General features: G+C 37.2%; 1 protein-coding gene across 1 annotated transcript; it reads right to left on the reverse strand.

Moving 5' to 3' along the window:
* Window positions 1–5,392: 5,392 nt before the first annotated feature.
* On the reverse strand, window positions 5,393–25,671 carry apoba (apolipoprotein Ba). Its single transcript, XM_027008893.3, has 29 exons — window positions 25,614–25,671; window positions 25,114–25,170; window positions 24,549–24,661; window positions 24,188–24,333; window positions 23,904–24,051; window positions 23,552–23,704; window positions 23,081–23,205; window positions 22,676–22,764; window positions 22,133–22,580; window positions 21,884–21,998; window positions 21,470–21,613; window positions 21,111–21,316; window positions 20,554–20,758; window positions 20,273–20,452; window positions 19,975–20,190; window positions 19,689–19,856; window positions 19,237–19,442; window positions 18,664–18,846; window positions 18,414–18,544; window positions 18,089–18,299; window positions 17,619–17,791; window positions 17,345–17,520; window positions 16,963–17,081; window positions 16,343–16,716; window positions 8,509–16,053; window positions 8,295–8,406; window positions 7,796–7,825; window positions 7,356–7,542; window positions 5,393–7,125 (listed from the first exon to the last, which is right to left on the reverse strand). The coding sequence occupies exons 1-29, from the start codon at window positions 25,666–25,668 to the stop codon at window positions 5,905–5,907; spliced, it is 13,236 nt and encodes a 4,411-aa protein (XP_026864694.3). The 5' UTR covers window positions 25,669–25,671; the 3' UTR covers window positions 5,393–5,904.
* Window positions 25,672–27,120: the final 1,449 nt, after the last annotated feature.

Genomic DNA, 27,120 nt, shown 5'->3' on the forward strand with positions numbered 1-27,120 from the left:
CAGTATTATTCTTACAGATGAAGATCTGTTTGGGGGGGAAATGTCTTTGGCATTTTTTTGCTGGTTAACTATGAAATAGAGAGAGAGAGAGACAGAGAGAGAGAGAGAGAGAGAGAGAGAGAGAGAGGCAGAGAGAGAGAGAGAGAGAGAGAGGGAGAGAGAGAGAGAGAGAGAGAGAGAGGCAGAGAGAGAGAGAGAGAGAGAGGCAGAGAGAGAGAGAGGCAGAGAGAGAGAGAGGCAGAGAGAGAGAGAGAGAGAGAGAGAGAGAGAGAGAGAGAGAATACACAGAAGAACATGCCAGCAAGAGCTGGAAAAACTGTAGATGTTTTACAGTTTTAAGGAGGTTATTCTTTACAATAATGCTCAGGTTACTTAGGATAGTGCCTCAGCTGGAATGGCAATAAACTGCCCATGTGATCAGAGAAACAAGAACAAGTGTATTCAAGTTAATGGAGGATTTTTGATTGTTTTTCATTTTTATTTTTGCTTTTCTTGTTTCCTTCCTTTTTTTATTTGCTTATTTCTTTATTTTTTCTTACCATTTTTACTTACGCAGTCCTAACTTATGGTGTGTTTGATCTACATTCTGCATTAAAAAAATCTTAAAATCCAAATAATTGTAGAGGTTCTACATTTAGTGGAAGGCAGGATTAACTTCAGGTTAGTTGTCATAGGCCTTCATGTCAACTACTAGCTCAATATTTAGTAAAGTTGCACTGACTGTGCTGACAGGCTTGTGTGCTTATTCAAAGTTTCACTATAAAAAATAAGCATGTTTATTGTTGTTCTCCTGCTGTGTTTAAGTAGTCGTGAGGCTGATAATGCAATTGATGCCACAAAATCTAGCATCAAAATATAAAAGTCCACCTACAATGATCAGTCATTGATCTCTCTTGGGAGACTATGCCAAGATTAACCCTCTACAGAATGGGGTCGCAGACAATTTATCCACATTTTAATTTCCTCTCTTTTATCTGCAGACTTTCCTCTTCATTCCACTTACCACAGATGATCTGGGAAGGTTTTTTAAGCCATTCCAGCTTTCACATCAACCTCGGTGCCAAATAATGAAACCATCTGTGTTGGGAAATATAAAATTTATAGTCCATAGTTGTGTAATGCAAAATATGTCAGATGAATTAGCATTAAAGTCTTAATTTAATGTTTCCAGGATCAAGCCACTACAAATGATCTTCTCAATGTTTAGTCACAGTTAGAGCTGTAAATTATTCTGTACAAATTATTCTGTTTTTTTTAGAAGAGGAATAAAGAAAAAAAAAGAACATAAAATGTTGAATTAAATTTAATTAACTTGAAGACCAGAATGAAGTTCCTGTCAGTTCTGGATTATGGTACGATGTTGTATAAGCATACACATTTCATCACATTTCCTTCAGGTTTTGGGGACTCTTTTTAATAGACTGTAGGTCAATGTCAAACTATTAATGCATCATTACCATATGTAATAGTGTCATCTATCATACTTAACTCTCCATGTAAGCAGTCTTTTTTATCTTATCATTGGTAAATTGTTCATCTTCTTATCTCCCTTGAACCTTTGAGAAAGGGTTAGGTGAGCTCCCCAGCTGGTGTAGGTCGTATTGCGTTCATGGTCTGAGTGTTTGCTTGCTTATCTGCCTGCTTCTTCACTTTATTCTTATAGAATCTTAATGTGAATTGGGATAACCGGAGTAGGGAAAGGGATTTTGGCCATGCAGTGGAGAAACATCAACAAATGCGCTTTTGTGGAACTCTTGTGGAAAGAATCCAGCTGATGCACTTCAGTTTGGAAATGCTTTTTAAAATATTACCCATGTCCCCTTAATTGGAAATCAAGCCTATGCAACAACCTGGCTTTTGTGCTCTTCTTTCAGCTAGTTTAGGGTTGCACACTGTTGTAACACATTATAATCCCTAAATATAAACCTTTTAACCTACAGATTTCTGCATGAAACCTTTGAAACTCGAAACCTGATCTTATAATGAACAACTGACTACTGTTATTTGCACCAGCTGTTGGACTAAATAACAAGTGCACGTTGCTGGTGTCTCAGATTTGCTCCTGTTAAAACATGTATCAAAAGACTCAAAAGACTTACAGAAATTTATAGCATATTAACTGGGATGAGTCACACAGGAGCTGGCTTGTCTAGGAGATCAGTAAGGAACTGCGCACAGTCTCTGCTTCTGTACACATCATCTATAAGATGCGCATCTTCATTCTATATTAAAGGTTTCCTGGGGAGGCAAGAAAAAAGGGTAAATGACCTTTTGATTAATATGGTCCTGGTCCAAGGTGCTGGTGCTAGCCAAATGCCACGAGTTTGCAGAAAAGCCAGCCTGCACTTGATCTGTAAGAAGGTCATGGTGAAAAAGCAGAAGAGGTGAGGAGCATGAAATCACCCTCTAGCGCGCACGCGATTTTTATCAGAGCTCTCGCTCTTGTCCAGCTGCAGCGGGCCGGTACAGGCAGGAGGAGGGAGTGCTGCGACCCGGGAGGAGAGAGCGCTGTGGGCTGACCCATGCTTTATTGCCTTTTACACACCCTGTAAATCACTGACATTTTGTTTTCACTTGCAATCTTGTTACTCCTCTGTAGAAATGAGATTACTCACGACTGGCATCACTCCAGCTCAGGGGTATTCGACCATGGGAGATGTTATTTATTGCGAAGGATGGCCCTGCTCACATCTGCACGCTGGCTCCGGTTACGGCAGCCACCTCTGCGCACTCTCTGCTTTCGTCATGCAAGCGCTTCTGCATGTTTGCTGGGTCCATCTGATGTTTAAGAATGGAGGTCTTCTGTGAGAGGATACTTATCCTTTTCTGAACTTTCACTCTATTATGCATTCCTTACCACCAAAGATACTGTTTAACATGGAATTTAAAAAATTCTAATGACTCCCCCACCAGCCCTTTACACATACAATGTCTTCCCCAGTATTACAGCTCCTATGCATACTTAAAGCTGCTGTCTAGTTCCACTTCATATGTTCTGCAAAGGTGTCAGCGATCAGCAGATCTCACCATAAATATGAAACTAATGACTGAGAATACTAAATACTGCCACATGATTAATAGTTTATCTACCCAAGCATGTTTAACACTTTTCACATTCCTCGTTAGCAAAAGGAAACATACAGTATGTTCTTGGTTTTTTGTCCGCTGTCTCTGCCATTCACAACAATAGGTACATGCTTAAAGACAGACAAATAAATAAAAAACAGACCAACAGCATTCTTGGATGGGTCTAGGTCACCTCTGGGATTTTGTAGCAAATTGTATAATTCCAATGTCATGATACAACTTGTGGCAAAGCATTTGAACAGCAGGGATCTGGTAATGTGTGACTTTTGAGCGAAAAGCAAAAGCATTATATGGTGCACTTTTATATATCCCTTTGGAGTGAAACGGAAAGCTTGTCTACTCTCCATAAAGCATCAACTTAGCTGTTTTGCCAAGTATCCATAGCTAAATAATAACTGGCATACTCCCTGAAGTGTTATGTTAAGCCTCTGACAGGTGAATGAGCAAAAGCCAAGACAGATGGAAAATGTCTTTTCTAGACAAACACCCCATCATGAAAGAAGGTAGCAAGCTACTGCATGACTCCAGAAGCCAAGAGCAAATGTATTAATTTTAAACTAATAGCTCTTAATCAGGCTGTCTGGAAATTCATTGTCACTTTATAGGATATTGGATTTATTGTGAATGTATTCAGTTGTACTGTATGTTAACTTTTGTAATTAGGTACAAAATATTTACAACTTTAAAATTCATCCTTGAAGATGCCCCTTGTGTCTACCTGAAAGAAAGAGACTACTGCATTTTTTCTATAGAAAAAAATGAGCGTCTAATTTGCCTGTTTATAGACATATTCCATCAGACTGATCAACTTTGTAAATGATCAAACAGTAATAATCACACAATCACACTGGTTTCGTTCATGAATGTGAATCTTTAATTAGAAGAGAAGAGCACCCTCAGTGTTAATGTATGTGTTGATTGATGATTACTACTTCACGGGAAAACACTACCAGAGCTCAAGATGAGTCCATGAACAAAGCAGGCCATCACTGTTTTGGCTACGTGCATGGAAGGTTAAAGAGGAAGAAAGGGTCAGAGAAGGCCTGTGTCCTCTCACTACAACCCCCCTCCCAGGCAGTGATGATCTCGAACCCTTCTCAGAAAGAGCAGTGTGGGAAAAGCCGCACACTCCTGTCCACAGTACAGCTCCGGATTCCAAACAGGTGGCAGTCTCTCTGCTTAGCAACATTTGTTTCGGGCCCCTTTTGATAAGGGGTATATGAAAGAACCACAGGAGGTAAAAGTTCCCCATCAGGTAACCAGGGGTATTATAGGGTGGGAATGTGACCTACAATATTAGAGCAGTGGGCACTAGGCACTGAGTGGACTGAAGCGAAACAGCTTTGAGAAGGAAATACTTCAGAATATTCTCAAGAACACTGGAGTCATGCAGTTAGTGGTTTGATTTGGGCTTGATGCCATTGCCCCCTAATGGCCAAAAGGAAATTTGCATTGTATAATATCAATTCAGTGTGGCTTAATGAAATACATATTGTCTTATTTGATAAACAATCCATACAACACTCTAAAGTACTATGTCTTTACTTTGTAAACTTTGTTTTAACAAAGTGCTACATTGATAAAGCTTATTGTTGTTGGTGTTGTTGGTGGTGGTATTGTTCAAATGGTTTAAAGATTATTCATCCAGTATGTAAATCCTTATATTTTGTAACTACTGGAACCTCCTTTACTGAAAATAATCCTAACCAATTAAGAAGATACTCCTGCAGAAATCCAAATAATTCTGAATGGATCGTTATCTTTTGTGACAACTGTGGCATCATTAATTAAATAAGCTTCATTCATTTGAAAAAAAATGAATGGCTGTAAATCAGGAACTAATCATTCTTTTTCAAAAGAAAAAACTTGAATTATGTTAAATGATCTGCAATCAGAGCTTAATGTGTGAATTAATGAAATTAGTATTTAAGTGTAGGACTAATGACAAAAAAGTGATTACTCTTCATCAATAGCACACATGTGATTCAGTGAATTTTCATTGGTAAAATTTAGCTATATGGTTAATGGCAAAGTACAGACCACAAGTGTTATCACATGAAAAAAGACAAGCAAATGTAGGAAATCATACTCCTTTAGTGCTTTTGTGCCAACACTAAACAAACATGCCTACCTCAGTATCCTGAAGAGCCTAAATTTATGCAGTGGCACTTCGTGTGTTTCATTAGCATTAGAACTAAATATCTTAAGGCTGAGGCACTTTTTCCTTCCTATATAGAATTTAATTTTATGTAGCTTGTGAAAGAAATACAGCAGGCTTTTCTGTTATTATTGTTCTTTTTATACCACAAAAAAGTTTTCTTATTATACCCTCATCCACTTCCTTCTTCATGTGCCATGTTTGAGGACTTGCTTTAGTCTATCACTAGCATTTACTGGTTCAGTCCAATAGGCGCACTTGCACTTCTTTGTGTTTTTCTACTTTGCAGCAGCTCTACTTTATACATATTTTTACCATTTGGATAAAACCAAAAAAACCCAATAACTTAGAAATACATTGCCACTACTACTGTCCTTTACACTACAATGGATATTACCTTCTGATTTATGCTCACCCTGTTATTTGCATTCAAATGACAATGACAATTGTAATTAAACACATAATGCCTTTTAATGCCATACTCATAATGGCATTTGTAAGTCTGGTACATTTTTATTAATTGCATGTTAGCAAAAACTGTCAATCAAAAAATTATATAAAAAAGCTTAAACATGATTTTTATGTAAGTGTAATATTTGAATTTTCAGTCATTTAATATTTTATGTTTCAGCTATCCAAGCTACTACAAATTAGAAAATTTATGTCATGCTTGGCCATTCACTGAAAGAACTCCAGTAGAAAGGCAGAGGGATATCCACATCTATCTTTTTGTTGGAAACTCTTATATATGGCTGTGTATGCTGTGAAGCATTCTTTGCATATTCAATGATATCTTCAGTATGGGCACGAAGATGATTTTCTAAGACTGAAATATGTTCATTAATTTTTGAGTTGAGGTGCTCCATGGAGATCTCATTGTAGACCTCCTGGACTTTCAGTTTTGCATTGTCTTTGTACTCAGCTGCATTCGTTCTTGCAACTTGAATCTGTCTGGTAATTTCTTGCATCATTGGATTATTGCTGGCTTCAGTGTAAATTCCATTGATATGAGCAGAAAGTTCCTTTAGTCTCTCTGTCTTCAAAGATGTAATGAACTCCCCTGCCCTCTGGATGCAAAATTTTATAACATCACTCAGGTTCTGGAGCAAGTTCTCTAGTCTCATACCTTCCCACCTCTTCATTGTTTGAATAATCCGATCATGTGCAGACCTCACAGCAGACTTAATATCCTTCAAAATTTCCTTGCTGTTTATAACAATACTTGTACCTGGGAGACTGAAATTCATTCCACTGATGTACCTTGCGATGGTGTTAGCTATAGTCTCCATAAGGCTGGTAAATCTACTGGAGGCCCGCTTGATTGCCGTTGAAATGGAACGTCTCATCTTGTTGTACAACTCCTGGCCAGTGAGCTTCTCCTCTAAACCTGGCAAGTGGAATTTGGTCTCACTCAGGAATTTCATGATAGCATCCAGTAAGACTTTGACATTTGATTCATAATGGCGAAGTAGTTCTCTGACATTCTTAGACATTCTGCTGCTCATCTCCTGAATGTCAATCTCTGGCATGCTATTTCTTGTCCACTCTAACATCTCTTTACTCTGTTGACTCAGAAGTTCAACTGAGTTCTGCAATGCATCAAATGTCCTGTGAAGGCCACTGTAGAGTTTATCCATGTTGTTAGAAACTGCATTCTTCAGCTTTAATGCAGCATGATTAAGGTCCATGCCAAAATGGGCTTTGTGGTATTTGTCAATGAAGTCACGAATAGCTACTGTGATAGCAGGTAGCCTGACCTTAAACCCATTTAACATGTCAAAGAATCCATTCATTTGCCAACTAGTCTGAAGGTTTAACTTTTTAGAGTTCTTCAGAGTAGCCTTGAAACTCAGCAGATCAGTATCCTTGTCAGGCGTTGACTGCATGAACAAAATACAAAACATTTACTAACCATTCTATGAAGCAATGTTAACACTTTAAACTTTCCCCAGTCTGATCCACCACCTAAAATTACATTTACATTTTAACAAGTGATCTGAAGTTTTTGTCAGAGTTTTAATAATGACACCCAGATCACTTGGCAGTAAAACTCATGACCAAATCCTAAAGTAATTACAAATGAATATGTATGTGCAACAATTTTACTCACCAAGTATCTACTGAAAAGTTTACCATAATACTGAGATGGCGACCTCCTTGTAAACTGGAATCCAATGAACCCAGCTGAAGGTGAGGATACTGAAGATGTGATGCCATTGTTGTGGGAGGCATAGCGAAAACTCACATCAGCAAAGGTCTTGCTTGTTACATCTATTTCCAAAGTGTGTTTTGAGGCTCTGTAAAATAAAATAAAATTAGCATCCAAGACTTTTGCACTAGACTTTATCTGAAGAAAAACAAATTAGTGAACATACATGTTCACTAATTTGTTTTTCTTCAGATAAAGTCTAATGATTAGTTCCTGTTTTATGTTCCCAGATGATCTGTCTGATACAATTAAAGAAAAATGCAGAAGCAAGCTTTAAGGTAACAACATAATGAGTTAAATAAATGGAATAGTTTACATGGAAATCGTTTTAGAACAGTTACCTTGAGGCAGAATGCACTTTCCGTTTCATTCTGTGAGACAACATTAAGCATGAGAATAAAAAATACAACTTCATAGAAGAGTTATTGCTGATGTAAGCAATTTAGTTTAAGATCACATCAGTTAATTTATCTCTGTGAATGAAAGATATTTGGATGGGGGGTGTGAGACTGAAAAACAGGGGTAGACTCTTTTACGGTAGGTCAGGCAGAAATTAACAAGAACTGGGAACACTGCAGTCGGTAATCACATTTATCTTGTCAATTTATTAACATCATATTTAAAAAAAGGCCAATGTCCAACAAGCATGCCTGTCAGCCATGTTTAAAAAAATCATCTTTAAAAATATGAAGGCTTGTCCCCTAAAAAAGAGGAGACCCTTCAGAGCAGTGACAAGGATAAAAGCTTGAAGGACAGATTAACACTAACTGTGAAAGTTTATTAAGGACAGGGATTTATACAAGGACAATCAAATATGTATTGCACATATAAACATATTACCTGAGATTCTGATGGAGGTCATGCTTACAATTCACTTTTACATCATTGTGGGAGAAGGTGCATTTTCCATCCAGATTCACAGCTTCATTTTCAACTAAGATGCTGATAACAGCTAAATAAGAAATGTGCAAAATAGTAGTTAACAAGGTTAACACCTAACACATATTTATATCATACTGAACCATCTAATGGATCAAATCACAGTAGCTCTTACCATCCAAGTCATATCCTAGGAAGGTCATGGTCGATGTACAGGAAGACTTGAGTGTGCAAACAAATCCTGGCTTTTTGTTCTCCATTTTTGTAGTCCATGTATTATTGTAAATTGGCGTGGAAACTTTCATAGTAGTGGAGAGAGCACCAAATGATGGGATATATATACTGGCTGGCAGATAAAGTGATATCTCTGGCATCTGAATTTTCTGTTCAGGGATTGTTATGGATGGCATCTCAAAATGATAGATTGCTTTTGTGATGTCATCCAGACTAATTCTGTGATTACCAATGGTAAACGATTTGGGTAGAGGAAATGGTGAAATGGTGATTTCATATTGAGGTAGTTTCAAAAACAAGACAGCCATTTTGTCCATCATGTATTTTGTGTCAATTTTAAAGCTGGGGATTGTGATCTTTGGTAGACCTGGCAAAGTTATGTCAAACGTAGCTGTAATGATCTCATCTAGGATTTTCAGATTTTGTAGATCTAATGTAAAGGATTTCACTCTGAGAGTTGTGAAAGGTACATCAAAAGATGGAATAGTGATGATTGGTGGGATAGATATAACATCAGGCAAGTCAACATTTTCGAGTCGCTGATCTATGTCTCTTATTTTCTGTGGAATCTGCTTCACCCAGTAGGGTACTCCAAGCATAGTTTCTGGAATGGTGAAAACAACACCATTTTCAAATACTTTTGCAGGCAGTGCCAACAGTGTACCATCCATGCTCTTAGTATACACTACATGAGTAGCAAATGTTAGGAATTGTAATTGGTCGATACTGGTGATATCATCAAACTTCAACACATCCCACAGAGTTTTCTGATAGAGAGGCAATTTGATAGACTTCAGAAATGTGAAATGACCTTCAATGGATTTAGTCATCTCCACATGTATCTCAGATTCATCATTAGACAGCATTAGATCACTGGAAAGTTTAATGGAGGCTAATTGTTCCTTGCTAGTCCAAGTTAACTTCTGTCTGTCAGAGGTGACGGTAAGGTCAATATTCTCAGTTATGCCTGCAAGACCAAGGTTGCATGGCTGTGATATATCGATATTAAGGTTAGCAGACAGTGTTCTCAGTGGAATAAACTCAAATGTTCCCTGTGCAGAATGCTTTCCAGTGGTTGAAAAAGATGCAACATTCAACTCATTATTGTTTGTGTAATTCAGTGTGGCATAAACTCTTCTAAGAGAAGCCTCAACAGCAATGGTCTCAGTCATGCCAACATTCCAGATTTTAGTCTTTTCGTAATCAGCTTCAGTATTTATGTTTGTTTTGATGGTAGAACGTAAGCCATTGGCATTCAGGTATATAGTTGCTTCATTGTTAAAGAATTCTGAAAAATGTCCCTTGTCTATTATTGTTTCACCAGCCTTTAGTTTTAGAGAACTCTCCAGAAAGACATAAGATGACAGTGCCTCAAGTGCAAGATCATGATTCATGATTCCTTTTCCTTCACTTTTTATTGAGGGAAGGCTATAAGTGTATTGAAGCTTCATGTCAGAAGCAAGATTAGGCTTGGTCTTGGTATTTCCACTGAGTGCATGATTTAACTCCATTGAAAAAACTGATAGGTTGATTTTCATAACATTGGCCAGAGAAGCCTCCATATTCCTCTTGTTGAGGCTGATAGTGCTGTCATGAGTATATTCTGCATTCTTGTGTTCCATGGACAGGGTTGTGGCCACCTTCAGCCCTCTCTTCTTAGTGATGCTGGTTGTACCATCAAGTTTGCCTCTGAGGAACTCAAACACAGAAGTAGAAGATGCTCCCAATTTAACCACAATATCAGACTGATTGTAGAGACCACCGTTATAATTCACAGTGATCACTGGTGACTTGAAAGAAAAGTCATATGTTATATTTCCTAGAGCAGGTATCATGATGTTGTTCTGAATATCAGGTAATGTGAATGCAGGTAGTGTCAACTCTCTGAGTGTCTCAGGCACATACAGGACTGGCAGTTCTAGAGATGGAAGCACTAGAGTGTAGGAGGGAACTGAAAAACCTATCATTGGAACTTTAAAGCTTGGTATGCTAACCTCCTTGGGGATGAAATAGCTGAATGCAGGCAACTCCGCTCTAAAGGCTGATACTTGAATATTCAGAATTGGTACAGTGTACCCAGGGACAGTGAAATACCTTGGTGGATGGTTGGATGTGTCAATTTTCAATTTTTGAAATTGGATCCTGGCTTGGTTATAGGAATTTGTTAGGGCATCAAAGATTTTGTCCCTTCCTATTTCAAATTGTACTCCTAAAAGCTTAGCATTTTCATTAATGGTTTTATAGACAGACTCAAGATCTAGGTCAAATATATGTTTGTCAGGGTTCTTTTGGTACTGAAGCTTGAAATCAATGTCAAAAGATTGATGCGTAGTGGTTAGTAGGTATTTCAGGCCAAAGTCCTCCCATAGAGAGAATCCTTTGATCATCGGTGTTCTTGTATCAAAGTATGGCACAGTCATCTCTGGAATAGTTAGGGGGACCATCAAAAAGTCAAGATTAGCTTCACCATCCACTGATACATAGATTCCTGCATCCTTCTTACTGTTGTGAAAAGTTAAGTTGTGATTATATTTATATTGATTGAATCGAGCCAGACCCACCCAACAGGCATGCTGTTTTTCAGGGTTCAAAATCATCTTATAATCATGCTGAAGATCAATCTTACCAGTTAGTTTTAGTGGAAAGATAATTTTAGAGTTTCCTTTATTTTTGCAGTCAAGAGTAATCTCAAATGGTATGGCCAAAAAGTCACAAGAATTGGAAAGGGTTCCACTGATTGTTCCAGTCAGTTCTGCATTGTGTGATGCCATTATTTCAATTTTGAGACCTTCCATTTGAGCCTTCCCAGTCAGTTTCATCACGCTTCTCTTCATGAAAGGAGTCTCTGTTTCAGCACTGGCATCAATTGTAATGTGACTTAGAAGGACTGATTCAGCATTGACTGATTGTTTCATTTTCAGGGTTTTGCTGTTTGTTTCACCATCAAAGGTTAGCTTTGCAGTGCCACTGTTGACGCTGTATACTAGATTGCTTTTATGTATGCCTTCATCAGAGTAGTGCTTGAATGACCATTTCCCATTTGCCACATTTTCTACGGTCACAGAAATGGTTCCAGACTCAAACTGAGCCTTAGCTTTTTTTGTAATTATGGCCTCACTTGAGATATCCATAGAGGGTATATTCAGGTTATGGTTATACACTGTGTCCATAGTCAAGAATGTTCCATTCTTTAGAGCAACTCCTAGAGTGTTGACTAAATCAGCTTTGTATATTTGTGTTCCAACCTTAGCAGTTGTTTTTGCAGTTACCTCAGCTGAAGGACCACTGAAAATAAGAGAACCTTCATGATTAACAGTAAAAGCCAGGTGGCTGGCTTTTATTGTTTCACTAATGACCATTTTCTTCATTTTTGGAGCTTCAATTTGAAGCCCTGCATCCAAAGAGTAGCTAAGAACTTCTAGAGTTGACTTGGCCTGGGAGGTTAAGGTAGCTTTGAACTGTGGTTCTAAGATTTTACTTGTTGTATTTTGAATTGATGCCACTGTCATGACTGAATAGTGAGGGGAATTTAAATTGAATTCTCCATACAGCCTTCCAAAAGCAGGTACACATGGTACAAAGGGAATATGAGGCATCTTGACTTCAGGAATTGGTAACATGGTAATCTCAAATTTCTGCAGATTAAGTTTTGGTATAGTTATTTCTGGGACCTTGAACTCTACAAGTTTGATCTCCGGGAGAGTAAAGTCAGGCAGGTCAAATAGATAAATAGCTCTTAAATCACCAAAAATAGCCTCAGGATCCAGGTCTGGCATTTCAAACTTTTGAATTTGGTCAATGAATTCAATTATCTTCTGTTTAATTGATTCAAGGTCAATAGTGATAGATGGAACATTCAATACATCTAGAACTGTGAATGCTGGTACTGTTATCACTAATGGAATTGTAATATCTTGAAGCCTTGCCAAGTTTATCTGAAGAGTAGGAACTTGAAGTGTAGTGAATGGAAGAGTAAAAGCCTGTATTTCAATTTGTGCTGTCTTGAGGGAACTGAGAACTCCTTCCACAGATTTGAAGATTTGATTAAGTTTTTCCTCATCATGAGATAGCTTGTGAATATTTTCAATCAAGGTTTCGAACCATGTTGAGATGTAGGCAATCATATTGATGTAGGATTCACTTGTCTTTTGCAAGTAAACAAGGATTTCATCTCTGATGTCCATGTCACTGATCCTTGCCTTCAAGTCTTCAAGGATGTCCTGGATCTTTAGTTTAATGTCCTTATATGCTGTGGTGTCGATTACATCCTTAATCATTCTGTAAAGCTCTGCCACCTTGGTGTTTTTTAGTTGATCCAAATATTTGAACAAAGAAGCTTGCATCTCTCTCAGAAATTCCCTGGATGCCTCAATTTTTTGTGGGATTTCATAGATATTTATTTGTTCATTCATATAATTTCTTATTTTGCTGATTTCCTTATTGACTTCATCAACAAATGTATTGTAATCAAACATCTTCAGATATTTTATTATTTTCTGAATAAACTCATTTAGATCTCCAATGTTTTGCCGGATGTTGATGGATTTTAATTGACTAACAGTGGTATCCAGAATTTGCAAGACCTTGTCTGAAACATATTCAAAAGGAATAGACTTTAAAGCACCTACCATTTCTTTAACAGTCTCTTGGATTTTGTATTGTTTGATAAGAATTTTTGTTTGGTCCAGGAAAACTTCCATCTTCTTTTTAATTTCATATCTTTGAAATAGCTCTCCTACTTTTGAGTAAATAGAATTTATTTTATCTACAATTTCATACTCTTCAATCCAGTTAACAATGACATCCTTCATTGAATCAAGCACCTTTTCAATGTCTTCAGAGGGAATGTGATCAGAGAGCTGATCTACATAGTGAGCCAAATCAAATGAGCTCACATAGTCTGTCACATCTTGAACAAACAATAGAATGTCAAACGTCTCTAAGACTTGCTTTAGTTCATTTACTTTCTTCTGAAGGTTTGCAATGATTTTGTACTTAGCATCAAATTCCTTCAACCATGTCATGCTGCTGTCTTGCAGTCTTTGCACATCAATCTGACTAATTATGTCTTCAATGGCAGTGATAGCTCTTATGATTGTTTGGGTAATATCATATGTTCTATCAAAGGCCCTAATTTCATCTCCAATCTTTAACAACATTTTTGACCAGGATCCACTTTCAATAAAATCTTTGATTTGAGCCTTTAAATTTCTTATTTTGATTGCCAGGTCAATTATGAATTTTTCTGAAGCCACTTTAAGGTTCTCCACAGTTGCTTCCAGGTCATCTAGGGTGATAGCATAGTCGTGCACTAAAGAGATCACCTTATCCTTGGCCATGTTTAATTTGGACTCTAGATTGATTTCCTTTATCAAGTCATTAACTTTGTGCTGGACTTCATCCAAGTTCTGCTTCAAACGTCTGACCAAATCATTAATGTCCAAACCATTCAAATATTGTTGAAGGGAATCAAGAATATCCATAATTGTGTTTTTCATTTTCTCTAAAGCAACTGGAAGGCTCTCAATAAAAGGCAAATCAATTATGTGGCAGTCAGTGTTTTTATCATACTTTAGGAACCCAGAGACACTGAATTCTTGATTGTTCAATGTAATGTCACTAGAGTCTCCAGCGTTATGCAATATATTTGTGTGGAGCACTCCAGAGAGCTCAACTCCCATATCAGCTTCTTTGTTATAAATACTGATCTTTTGGTTGTATGCGTGATTATTTAGCTTTGACTTAAATCTCCACAACACAGACTGCTCATTGGGTATCAGCAAGCCATCAAACTTGTTTTCAATATGGGTTTCAACTGAGTCCCCATTTGGCAACATATGTGTGGCAGAAGCTCTGTAGTCATGGGATTCAGCGATTGCAAAAGGTTCAGCTTTAAGAAGAAACTTGCTGTAGAGTTGTCCAGTGTGCTTACCATAGAAATTCAGTGAACCATCACTATTGAGAATGGCATCAACAGTGAGGCTAAATGGCATAGCCATTGTACGAATGGTATTCTCAAGACGCAAAGCCTTGGAGTTTAATCGAGTCTCACTGTTAAGAACAGATGACAATCCGGCAAATTCCAGTTCAAAATTGTGACTGATCTGTGAATCCATAACGTCTGCAGTTGAATAACATTTTATTGAACCAGCCAAGTCTGAAAAGATGATTCCACAAGTGATTTTGATGGGATTCTCCTCCATGTATTTCCCAGTAATGCTTCCAGTTGCATCTACCCTAAATGGCTCTATCGTAAGATGGCCCTCAGTGCTGACACTGATGTCAAACATCTCAAGTTTATTATTTGAGGACAGAGATGCAGCAAAAGGTAACATTTTAAACTTGATATCATGGTTGTATGAAGTACCATCACAGATGAAATTATCTGTCTTAGATTGGAATGCCAGTGTCCACAGAGCTACAGACAGAGTATGGGTGGTCTCAGTCCTCATCTTCTGAAAGATACCTCTCATGGTGTTGGAGAGGCTCAAACCCTGGTTATTTAGAACCAAGCTCATTGTGTTTCTTGCATCACCTTCAAAAGCATTCCCTTTGAAAAAGCTGTTTACATACATTTCACTGTCTGAGATTTTGCCTTTCACACTGAGCTCTGCTGTGTTGTCCAGAGCTAATCCTTTAGATAAAAGTGACATGAAGGCTCCTGTTCCATCAATACCAGCACTGAAGATATTCTCAAATGTCAAAGAGCTACATTGTAGGGTTGTTGTACAACTTGTGTCCAGTCCATTCACTCCCAAAGTAAGTGCACCTTTGTGTGTTCCACGACTATCCTGAAGGTTTATGGTGTTATCAAAGTTCACTTCAAGTCCTTTGCCATTCAGAGTTCCAGTAAGCAAGAAGTATGCTCGATTTGTTGCATCGTCTGCTTGGATGTCGACGTTAAAGCTGGCTTCTTCAGTTGTCATATCAAGTGTAGTTTGACAGTGGAGAGCTTTGCCTAGGGCAGAAGCAGTAGCATCGGACTTCAAAACCAAATGGCCATCCTTGTACTTCACTTCACCTATATGTATCAAAGCATCATTTTGTGCACTTGTTTTGGACACAATGCTTAGTTCCTTATTGAGATATTTTCCCTTGGTTACAGTTTGACCTTGAATGAATGAGGAATCAAACTTTAAAACAGACTCTCCTTTTCCTTCTATTTTTAGAAGGTCAATAGTGTAGGATAGGGCATATGTAGAGTTGGCAAACAGAGGGCCTATTTTGAAGACTACATTTCCATTCCCATCTGTAGTGATATCAAAGTCTTCAATAACTGACTGAACAGAATAATACAGGGAGGTATGAAGACCAAACGGGCTGGTTGCTTCAAGCTTGTAAATTCCCTTGCCATTCAATTTGTCAGTGCTAGTAATAGTTGAGCTTTCAAAGACACTAAAGCTAGCATCAAGAAAACTGTGATTCAATGAGCCATTCACAAGGTATTTGAAGGTGTCATCAACAGTGCCAGTAACCAGGGCTGTACCTACATAAAAGAGAAAAGGACAGTCTTAATATACAGAATACACATATTGCCTATATTGTTTTTTTTTAGTAAAAAAATTCCAAAAATGCACAGTATTCGTTATGCCTAAATGTATTATGTATACACTTATTTCAAAAGCATAGCAAAAACACAGCATTAATATTTGATAGTATCAAAATATTTCTTTTTAAAGGTGAAACATTATTAATATGTGTTAAACTGGATTATATTTTCAAAATGAATCAAGAAAGAATAGTTTTTGTTTTGAGAAGAACTGAACAAAATGTACCTTCAACTTTATATGAAAGCGGTGTCACAGGACAGCTTGCCATAACTTTGTATTTAGCAATGTATCTTGGAACATCAACTGTGTATTTGTGCCCTGAGATAGAGCCTTCCCAGTCATAGAAGTTGCTGTTCACTTTAGCAGTTACCTCTGCCATGCCAATATTAGGCAAGGAGAAGTCCCATCTGTAGGGAATTGTGAAGGGGGGGATTCTGTGCTTAATTCTAGGCACATCTAAACCAAGGGAAGGCACATTAATAGGTGGAGTTGTTAACACAGAGGGGATGTTTAGATCTGCAGATGATATCCCACCAAAAGGAAGAGGCAGTGAGAAGAATATCTTCCTCCTGTTGAACTCATATCTGAACAGTGCATCACTGAAAAAAGACATAAATACATAAAAATAAAATACATCAAATGTAAAATAATCAATCAATAAAATGTTTATACTAATCAATTACTATATTGTTGCTGAATTAAAAATACCATAACACCAGTAGCTAATACATAAAATACAAAAGTCTAACTTAACACATTTCCAATTTTTTGCTTTTTTTCTCTGGTGATTCATTGTGAAACTTTTTTAATTTTTAATTTTTTTTAATTATGAAAAAAGTACTTACGATTTGAGATATATTTTTTCTGGCACAGAAAATGTGAACTCTGGTATATATCTCTTGAACCTCAGATTCTTCAAATATGGAATGTCTTCTCCAAATTTGTCAAACCAAATGTTACTTGCCTGATGATACAATAAAGACTGGTCTTAAACAGTTTAAAAAACAATGATCCAGATTCTTCTGATTAAAATTGCTAAATATTGTTATATTATTAAAGTGAATATCTTACAAGTATGTGTTGTTTTTCTTTAATTATATGATGATTCATCTTTTCAAAATTATGTACACCAGAATGAAAATAACAACTGACCTTTCTCTAAAATAAACTCTTAATTTTGTCAAATTATCAAAAGAAATGGGATGAAGTAGGATTTAAAACACTTACCTCTATACCTTTCAAAACTATATGCCGAAGATTCATGTCAGTTTTGGCCACCTTTTGGTCAAGGATATCATCAATAAAAGTCTTTAGCTGGCTGCTATAGTTATCGATGTTCGGAAAGAATTTTGTAACTGCAGATTGCATATCTGACTTAAACTCCAATTCAAACTTGTTCTCATCTGCAAAAAAAAAAAAAAAAAATACTGTCAAAACATCAGGAAATTTCCAAAATACAACTCATAAAAAATACATGGAATTTGATAAGGGATATTACTACCATATCTAAGGATAGCGTTTTGCAGAGAGGACGTCTCTGGGATGTTAACGGATGTCTCAAGTTTCAGAACAAGTCCATTAATATTTTTTATACTGGCACTGGCAGAAGCATTGATCTCCAGAGCAGGGACAGCCATCTCTAGCTCCAATATACCATCTTCCATTGACTCAAATCTGCTCAGAGATATAAATTAATCAAAATTACTCATCACATAACTGGCTAATAACAAGTATTTCATTCTTAATTTCATGTTAAAAACATAATTAGTGTCCACAGAACTTTTTTTTCACTGTTTTATAAGTAAATTGTGTATTTAGAAGCCTCATTTAAACAAGTCAACTCTACTAAAATCAGGAGAGAGTGTTGTGATCAGATCCACAGTATCTTATCATGTATGCTATCTATATGCATGTAGGCAAAATATGTGGTAGTATTAGTGGTCTTTGAAATGACAGCAGTTCGTACTATACCTGGCACGTCCTACTAAGGAGAGTTGGAGGCTTTTTCTGTTGGATACATCAATAGTAAGCCCATGCATCTTTTTTTCCTTTCCAGTGGTATCTATGACTGCCATCTTAATACCAGCCTCAACATCATAGTCTGGTATTTGAAGCTCACCAGTGAAAATATTCTTGTTACGGTTGTATTTTAAGGTGGCAGTCGCTGTTGTAGATGTGGTGCCTAAAGGAGGAGGAATTGTGGTATTGAAGTTTTTAGTATTTAATCTGAATGACCCTAAATTGCCTAAAAGCATGGTGAAAATAGTATAGAAAAATAAATTCTTGGATGACTTACCCTTGGCCTTAAGAGAAACTACCAGGGAATCAGTCTTGTGGTACCCCTCCTTGCCCTCTCTGAGAAGTTCATATGCCATGGTCGCGGTGTATTCTGATATGTCACCAGTGGGCTGAAGCTCCACAGCAAACCTGCAAGCAAATAGTTAATTCATAGAAATTCACAACAATCCACTGAAGGTACCAGGCAAAAGTTCCAAAGAAAATAAGATTATGAAAAGACCATGGTCATCCTGCTGTTACAATCTTACCTTGTCTCCCCAGTTAGGGGATAGTATGGGGCATTGTTGGTGGAACTGGCTTGGGAATAGTGAAGTACTGTGCAGTACTTTATTCCAGGGAAGAAGGGATTGCATTCTGTAAAGTCAGCCCTGCCCTCCACCATGGAGGGCACCTTCCTGGTCATAGTGGTAGTCAATGAAAACAGCTCATTGCTGTTTTTAAAGACAGAACAGAAATATAATCAGTAAGAAGTCAGTGGTCCAATCTATTTTTTTTCTAATTTATAGTATTCTATCATTGCATTAAAATATTATATACAATTATATTGTACCTTATTCACTGGAAAACTACATTCTACTCTTAAAGATGGTCTTTATTTTTATACTGTGTAAAAAAGTACTTGCTTCTCATTTTCCAGCTATTGCTGCACAGTGTATTTAATTAATTTATATGTAACCTCAAATGGAAATGTATTTCCAACTGAAATCTAGTTCTTTTAAGTATTAACATTATTTAAAATACAAACTCTCTGAAATACTAATGAAGCCTAATTGTTATATAAAATCCAAGCTAGGTATACTAAAGTACTGAAAGTAGCCTACCTGATGCTGATCAGCTGGGTGTTATCTTTTGGGGCAGGAATGGAAAGCTGAAGCTGGCCATTTCCCACTGTGACTTTGGCATTCAGGCCACTTTCATGGTACATGTTTGTGTGCATTCTAATACCAGCAGCTACAAACTCAGGGATGTAGATGCCCATTTGGGTAACAAACTCCAGTCCCACTGATGGCCTGAATGAGAACTGTTGCTGTGAATGAATATGAAAAATTTTACCATTTTAAAAGTACACAGTGCAAGTAATAATTCAGTATAGACATATACTAATGTTTTTAAGTGAACAATATTTCACATAGTTACTCAGTTCAATCACTATATACAGTTACAGTTGTAGAAGCCTGATGTTACCATTATTCATATAGATGACTTTAGATTTTAGATCAAATAGATTTAGTTCAGATGTATGATGAGTTACAACTTCTAGTGAGAAGGTTACCATGCTACGGTCATAGGTTAGGCCTCCTGTGGCACCAGGTGCAAAGACTCCAGCCATAGAGAGCTTGAGAGGCAGGCCAGTGCCTGTGGGTAGGGTGAAGGCTTTGTCCAAGAACATGTAGTGGGCAAAAAGCTCATTATCTATTCCAGATGACAGTCTCTTCATAAACTGCAGACATGAAAGGAAATGGTAAAGGTCAGCTTTGAAATGTTATTCACAAATAACTGCATTGTACGTTATCTAGTGCAGCATTAACATTATTTTTCAGTGATCTGCTAATTCCTACCTCTATAGGAATTGTCCTGAGGAAAAGTTCTGAGTATGTGATGATGTTTTCAAAAATGTCATTGAGTTCACTGGTCTTTATGTAACCCAGTTCTGCTCCCATTATCCGGAAGTAGGCCATCGCATTAGGGGCATCTTTGCTCTCTTCAAGATATTTAAGGCCTTGTCTGAATTTCTCAAAGTTTTCCTTCACCTGCTTCATGATGTTTTTGGACACCTGTGGATACACTGCTTTGTGAAATCTAGTCAATTTTGTAAAACTCTATTTTCCCATACATGCTGCATGTTTCTTAGCCTACCTCTCTTTTCATCCTGCTGCTTCTTAAGGGAGCAATCCATTTCTCCAGAACCTGCCTAACTTGGGGTGGAACCTGGTCCTTGGCCCAGTATATAGCCTTTGATATGGTATCAGGGAAGAAACCATTTTCACCAAAAATGGCCTCAATGTTTGCCTCAAAACCTTCAGCCTCCAGACCAATCTGTAAAGTCATTTTTTTTTTTTTTTTTACATTTATTTAAGAACATTAAAAAGCAAAAATTGTCAAGCTTGTTTACCATAACAAATTTCATGGTGCAATACCTCCAGTATTTCTGCATTGAACATATCAAGGGTGGTTGCTAACATGACTTCTCTGGGCATATAATTGGCAGAGTCAAAAATCACATTGCTCTCTATGGAGCCAGTCCATGGCACCTCAACCTTGTAATTACGAGAAAACTTAGTAAAGTCCAGTGCAGAGATGCTCCCATCTTTCTCCAAAACATATTCAAGGTAGTCCTTTGCTCTGTATGAGACAGAGAATAAACAATGCTGGAGGTCAAATATGTGCAGACTGGTGTTAAAACAGTTTGTCTAAAAAAATTTTCTTAGTGCTGAATAACGAAGGAAATCCTAGAGTGGGAAAACCGCCACTCTAGGATTTACTTCATTATCTTAACAACGAGTCTGGAAATCTAAAATTCAAAGACAAGAATAAAAGGTTCAATGATATTGACAACATTTCTTTATGAATACCTTCTTCTAAAAACAGAAGAATGCTAATTAAGAAAAAAGATCTTACAGATAAGTAGTGTAAAGAAATGGGTGATATTTGTTAGTATATTTTAGATAATTAGGAGCATGCCCACAGAACATACATTTGGAGATTTGGGTCTTCAGTGTCCAGGAGGTTAGCGATATGTGACATAACAAAGCTCTTGACCTGCAGGTCCTGCTCATTTTTCAGAGTCTTCAGCACCTCCTCTGCTACCTTATGACTCCTCATTAACATCAAATATGCAGATATACGCTTCTGGGCAGGTGCTTCTGTGTCCTGGAACTGCTGCAACAGAGCATGAGTCACCTGCAAACATTGAAGAAAAATAAAGAATAAGATGCTGAGCTCTTGATAGATATGGGATATACAGAAATTTTAACAACAATAAAACAGTATACCAATCAAAGGAAATGTAACTGAAACTTGCAGGGGTAAAGGTTGTAATAGGTTTATGCTTACAACTGAATCTACTTCCATCAGTCTGAAAGCCTGAATGGCTGATTTTTGTACTGACAGAGAAGTGTCACGCTGGTTCATGCACTTTACAAGAGAGGATTTTAGAGATGGAAAGCCTTCCATATATTTTCCCATGACACCGATTACCTGCAAAAAAACAACAACCTTGTCTTTTAATCTATAAAACGCATGTATTACTAAAGTTACAATAATATAATGTATTACATATATTTTGTAACCATCTGGCCCAATGGAGAAATAAAGAACATGTGCCCAAGAAATTTACTTTAATTTTGGTTATGACAGTCACATTATCTTTTGCTGTTTATGAAACATCTGTGTGATTATTCCACTAAAGCATGAATTCTGTTTGGATGACATGATCTGCTGTTATTTTGGATATTATTTTGTGTGTACCCTTAACGTAAGAAAGGTTTTGTCCTCGTTCCCTCTGCAGTCATCCAGCAAGTACTCCATGAATTCAGCCACCTCCCTCACTTCGGGGATTTCTATTGCATGATCTTGAGGCAATCTGTAACAAAATGCATATTGACCCTTACTGAATAAGAAACCGCACTCTGCAGTAGCTTTGTTATCTTAACTCTCTACACATTATGTCATCTATAAAAGGAAAAAAAGAAGGTATAAGAAGCTGAAATGACTCACTTTTTTACTGTGTTAGCAAGGGCGTACATAATGGCTTTGCTTGGTTTGTGCTGGGCCATGCTGAGCATGTCTCTGAGTCGCTGGGGGTTTGCCCGTGGCAACAGACCCAAAGCATACACAATGGCATCCACCTCTCTGGCTGGTTCACTGATGCCTCTCAGGATCTGTAGAATGGCACTGGTGCATTCACTGGTGCCACACTGGAACAGCACCTGCCATGTCAGCCACTTGGAAATCCCCATCATCTCCTCAACCGCTAAAGATAATGATTCATTCTTCAGGCCTCGGATCTGAGACACAAGGTTCTGGAACAGACGTCCCCTCTCCTGGTTCCTTCCTAATTTGGTCAGGTCGTTAAGGGTTTTCATAGATGTAAGAATGTCCTCTTTGCTCTGCATGAAAGATTTGTCTTCCACTTCTTCTGGGAAAAGCTTTCTCTCTAATGCGGCTGTACAAAAGGTAAGAGAGAACCCAGAAATTCAGATATTGTTATTCTATTGTGGGATATACTGAAATATGTTTTACACCCTGGATATTACACACCATCATTGCTGAAATATCTGTTGTTGATTTTCACTGAGTCTTGTAGGATTAGACTCTGTTTCACCTCGGAAGATATACCATACTGACCCCTAGAATAGAACATGCTAGAATCAGTCTTGAATTGTCCTTGCAAGTAGCTTTTTACACAATCAGATTGCCAACTGTTGTATGTTGGGATGAGACAAAACAGCAAAGGGAAATTGACACATTGTTTTAAAGGTCATAAAAGAAAGTAACAAAGACCATATGAAAACATAATGGAGGAATATAGACTTTTGCTGTAGAAATTAAGATCAAAGTGCTATTATATGTGCAGAAGTATAGCAGTAATAACTTTGTAAAACATTCAATAGATATGGATAGATACATTACTTGGAGTGAAACTATTAGAGCAAAATTACTCACTCATGAGAGAATGGAATGAAGAGGTGTTTCTCTGTGCACTGGGCCTCAGTCATGTGCTTCCTCCTGTTGTCAAACTGATAATTACAAGTCTGGGTGCTTTTGATGAGCTTAGAGATGAGTCCATTCTGTAAAGTGAAAACCTGGTATTAAACCTTAAAACCTTAGTATTTACTGTATGCATTTTTAAAATGCAACATTCAGAATGGAGTGAATCAAATAATTTCTGCCCATTTTTCATCAATAACATTTTCTATGTACCTGTTTATAAAAAAATATCCCACCATATAGTGCCCCTATAGGTCAGCTGTAGATAGAGCATGGTGCTACTAACACCAACATCATGGGTTTCCTTCCCAGGGAGCACACATACTGTCATACTAATGAATATGTAAGTCACACTGGGTAAGAGCAAATGCAGTGAATGTAAATATATTACGCTGTGATTAATTTTTCATTAAAGCTATGTCTCACCATGCCTGGTAGGAGGGACAGAGGACTTGTGGGGAGTTGGTGAGGATAAAAATGGCTGCACGCTGACAGATCTCTAAGCACGGTGACATCAACATCAATGTCTTTCTTTGAGTTGACGATGAGGTCTGTCTCACAAAGTCCATGAATGGTAACCTTTTGAACAAAGGAGAAGAGAGACACGCAATAAACACTGTCACAATAATGGACACAGTGCCACACAACCTTACACATTACATATTACATAAAGAAGAAAAATAATTATAGTGTTTACATGAATATCAGATGAATAAAAACTAAGAAATATGCAGTCCTGAGTACTGTTATGAACACAGTCCTTTGGTATTAATTTTACCATTTTCCTATTGTGTTCCTCCTCTGTGACAGGCACTAGGAGAGCAGAGATGATCCCTCTTTTGACATTCACTATATTCTCAGGCTCATCCTTTTCAGGAAAGATGGAAACATTGGTCACCTGTTCTACCACAAAATTCAAGGGGTTCCTGCAGAGGTACAATAGCAAAAGGTTACTGTAAATAGTTATCAGTCTACATTAATAAATTACTTGCAACATTTAATTAAGAAAAATAGCCTTTCCCCCTCTGAAAGTTATAAAAATGTTTCATAGACTGCACTTACTTCTCCATGGCTGCCCTGAAGTTCTCAGTTCCAGAAGCTGGTCTGTAGACTGGCTGACCCTGAGCGTCGATGAGAGACACTTCATTCAGGGAACACTCAGTCGTGTGCAGGACAAAGCTGCATGCCAATGGAACATCAAGTTCCACCTGTGTGAGGAAAGACATGGACAATGGAGACCTGAGAACCTATTTACATGGAAACTGAGACCTGAGAACCAAATAGAGCATTGAAACTAAAATGCCCCAAGATACTCCAGAACACCAAAATGTAAGAAATATGTAATATAGAAAACTACAGTTTTCTTGTGTGAACATTTCAGAAGAAACAATGTTTCCCAGAGATATTGTGATCATTCTCATACCTTACAGGAGATCTTTGGACCGTTCTTGATATTAGCTGTGCCGGTCATGCCATTTGTGCTGTCGGCTGTGTACTGATAAATATATTTTCTGAAGTTCTTAAATCGCGATGCCACTAAACATCAAGAAAAACAGTGTCAAATGATTCTTATATTGAAAATAATGATTTTGTCCCTTTTAAAGCAAATTCAGTAGATCTAATATTGAATATGACAGAACATAAATTTCTAATTAACTGTGTTCACTTATTCCAGTTTTATTGTATTGTGGTTTCCTTATTAATATATTGTTTGGACTCTATGTCATAAACAGTTCCAAATCATCACTCGAAACAAAGACCTTTGAACCATTTGCTGACATAGTGACATTGAGTCAACACATTCATCAATATGCTTAAACATCAGAGTACCAGGGTTCAGAGTTGCTATCTTCTCAGGCTGATATCAACAGTGCAATCTAAGCTAAAGCCTGATTGGTCATAGATAGGACCACATGTGACATGAACACACAAATAACTAAGTAGGTTTTTAGAAATCCTCAGATGAGAAACCACAAGTGGTCACTTACAGGAGCATAATGATGGCTCCACTCCTGCCTCTTCATCAGTTACTTCAGTGCTTGACTCTAATAAATCAGTGAATCAAATTTTTCAGTATGGTCAAAACACTCTAATTTTATTAGATTACAGCACACTCACAGTCATCTACTTATCTGATAAAGAACCTAACATATACAACTCTTCTGTGTATATGCAAGTAATCAAAAAAGATAACACAGCACTGCAGGTAATTCAGAATTTAAGGTAGGAACACAGATTTCTTTTCATAATGTATATTGCACAATTGAAAACAAATTCCAATTAGGTACAGTAACAGTTTAGTAATTGAAAAATAATTGAGTATCTGGCTGATGTATCTGGCTGATTTTTTTTTTTTTTTAAATGTATTGAGAACCAAAAGCATTTTTGCAAAACATATAAATAATCTCTTTCATCTAACTACATTTTCTAAAATAAAGTATTATGTAAAAAATGATATTAGGAATAAAAGGTTAGATGTAAATCTTACCAGCCAAAGCATAAGCACTGAGAAGAAGTAACAGAAAGTGCTTTGTGTCCCCCATGATGGGCACTGACAAAGCTCCAGTAGCTGCTCTTCTCTGCTTTTGGCTTACAGATCTTCACTTAACTCAGTGTGATTTTCAGACAATACCTGAGTCTTTATAAACTTCCCCACCCTTGTCTCTCTCCTCCAATCAGGCCACAGGCTAATGATATCTCTAGGTGGCCAAAGTCTTGTGTCATCCAAAGTTCACAGGACCAAGGTTTCATAAGCTTTTTAAGACATTTATATTTTCATCATTAAATGGTTTTAAATGCCTGTATTATATAATTCACAGTCCATATAAATTGTGTAAATGAGCAGATATTGTGCCAATAAGCAGTTTGGACACAGCAGCATCAAGCAAACTTAAAAAGGATTCCATCCAAAATGCATTTTGGGGGTGGAATTGTGTTAAGGAAGGCCAGGTTTTATGGACAGGTTTGTTGAGTCAAAGCTAACCTGAGCACCCACTCACCCCCAGGAGGCAAAAGCAACCTGTTCTTTATCCATATGTAAAATCTTTCTGTACTTACATTGGCATCACACTATGTGTCAGCATGAACAGTAGTCATACTGTAATGTTCAATTGCTGAGCTAAGCAGCTGAAAAACATGACACTAATGAAGTACGACTTATGAGACTAGGGATAAGGAAGTGTTTGCTGCCAAAAAATGTAAGTTTGAAAAATTGGATGAAATGTGAAGCTACATCTATGTGAAGAGCAGTGCAAAACAAGGGATTATATTAAAAAACATAACAATAAAATACTGAGTGAAAAGGTGTAATAGACAGTGGTTTCTTTATCAAAGTATATGTCAATGTCTAGGAGAAGATATCAAAGAAAAGGAGAGGTATAAAGAATATAGTTGAAATGTGGAACTACTTTGGGGCCTTTCAGTGCAGGCCTTTTACTGCTAAAAAGCATAATTATACACTTTTATTTTTTGTGCTCGTTGCACATTTGGCACTCAAATAATGTAAGAAATCAAAGGCTTTAAAATCTCTTATGGTAGGTTACATGAAAAATGAAACTGTATGTCATGGTCTTCCAAAACTGATAAGTTAAAACTGATTCACAGTACACAGTACTACAAGATAAATCACACAAGTCCAGTGTAACGAATGCTCCTTTTTAAATGTTACTTTTTTATTTATCAAAATATGCAGCAGGTTTTGTACAGACCAAATATTGTTACTAAGTTAACCAGTGAGTTCTAAAACCAAAATATCCCATATGTTCTTATTTACATTTTGATACACTCAAAACATCCTTGTAAGATAACTGTGTGACTTGGGTCTGTGCAGCAAAAACCTAATTCAGCCATAAGACTTTGACTGTATAACTGATTATTTCAGTAAACTGCATAGTTGGTTCTTACGGTGACAGGACAGCAGTAAGAATAGTTCTATTGGTGGAAAGAGCTGAACTAAAACATTTCAAAATAGTGCATAATGTTTTGGTTTGTGGTTC

The sequence above is a fragment of the Electrophorus electricus genome, chromosome 10 (genome assembly GCF_041902795.1).
Source record: "Electrophorus electricus isolate QZ-2024a chromosome 10, ASM4190279v1, whole genome shotgun sequence".
In the NCBI taxonomy this organism is placed as follows: Eukaryota; Metazoa; Chordata; class Actinopteri; order Gymnotiformes; family Gymnotidae; genus Electrophorus; species Electrophorus electricus.

Bases quoted from the DNA above. Each gene is read 5' to 3' on its own strand.
- apoba (XM_027008893.3), bottom strand. From the start codon at position 25,668: ATGGGGGACACAAAGCACTTTCTGTTACTTCTTCTCAGTGCTTATGCT. The intron at 7,826-8,294 runs GTAATATGTTTA...GTTGTCTCACAG, and splicing joins GACCTCCATCAGAATCTCAG to AATGAAACGGAAAGTGCATT. The intron at 7,126-7,355 runs GTGAGTAAAATT...TTGTTCATGCAG, and splicing joins AACTTTTCAGTAGATACTTG to TCAACGCCTGACAAGGATAC.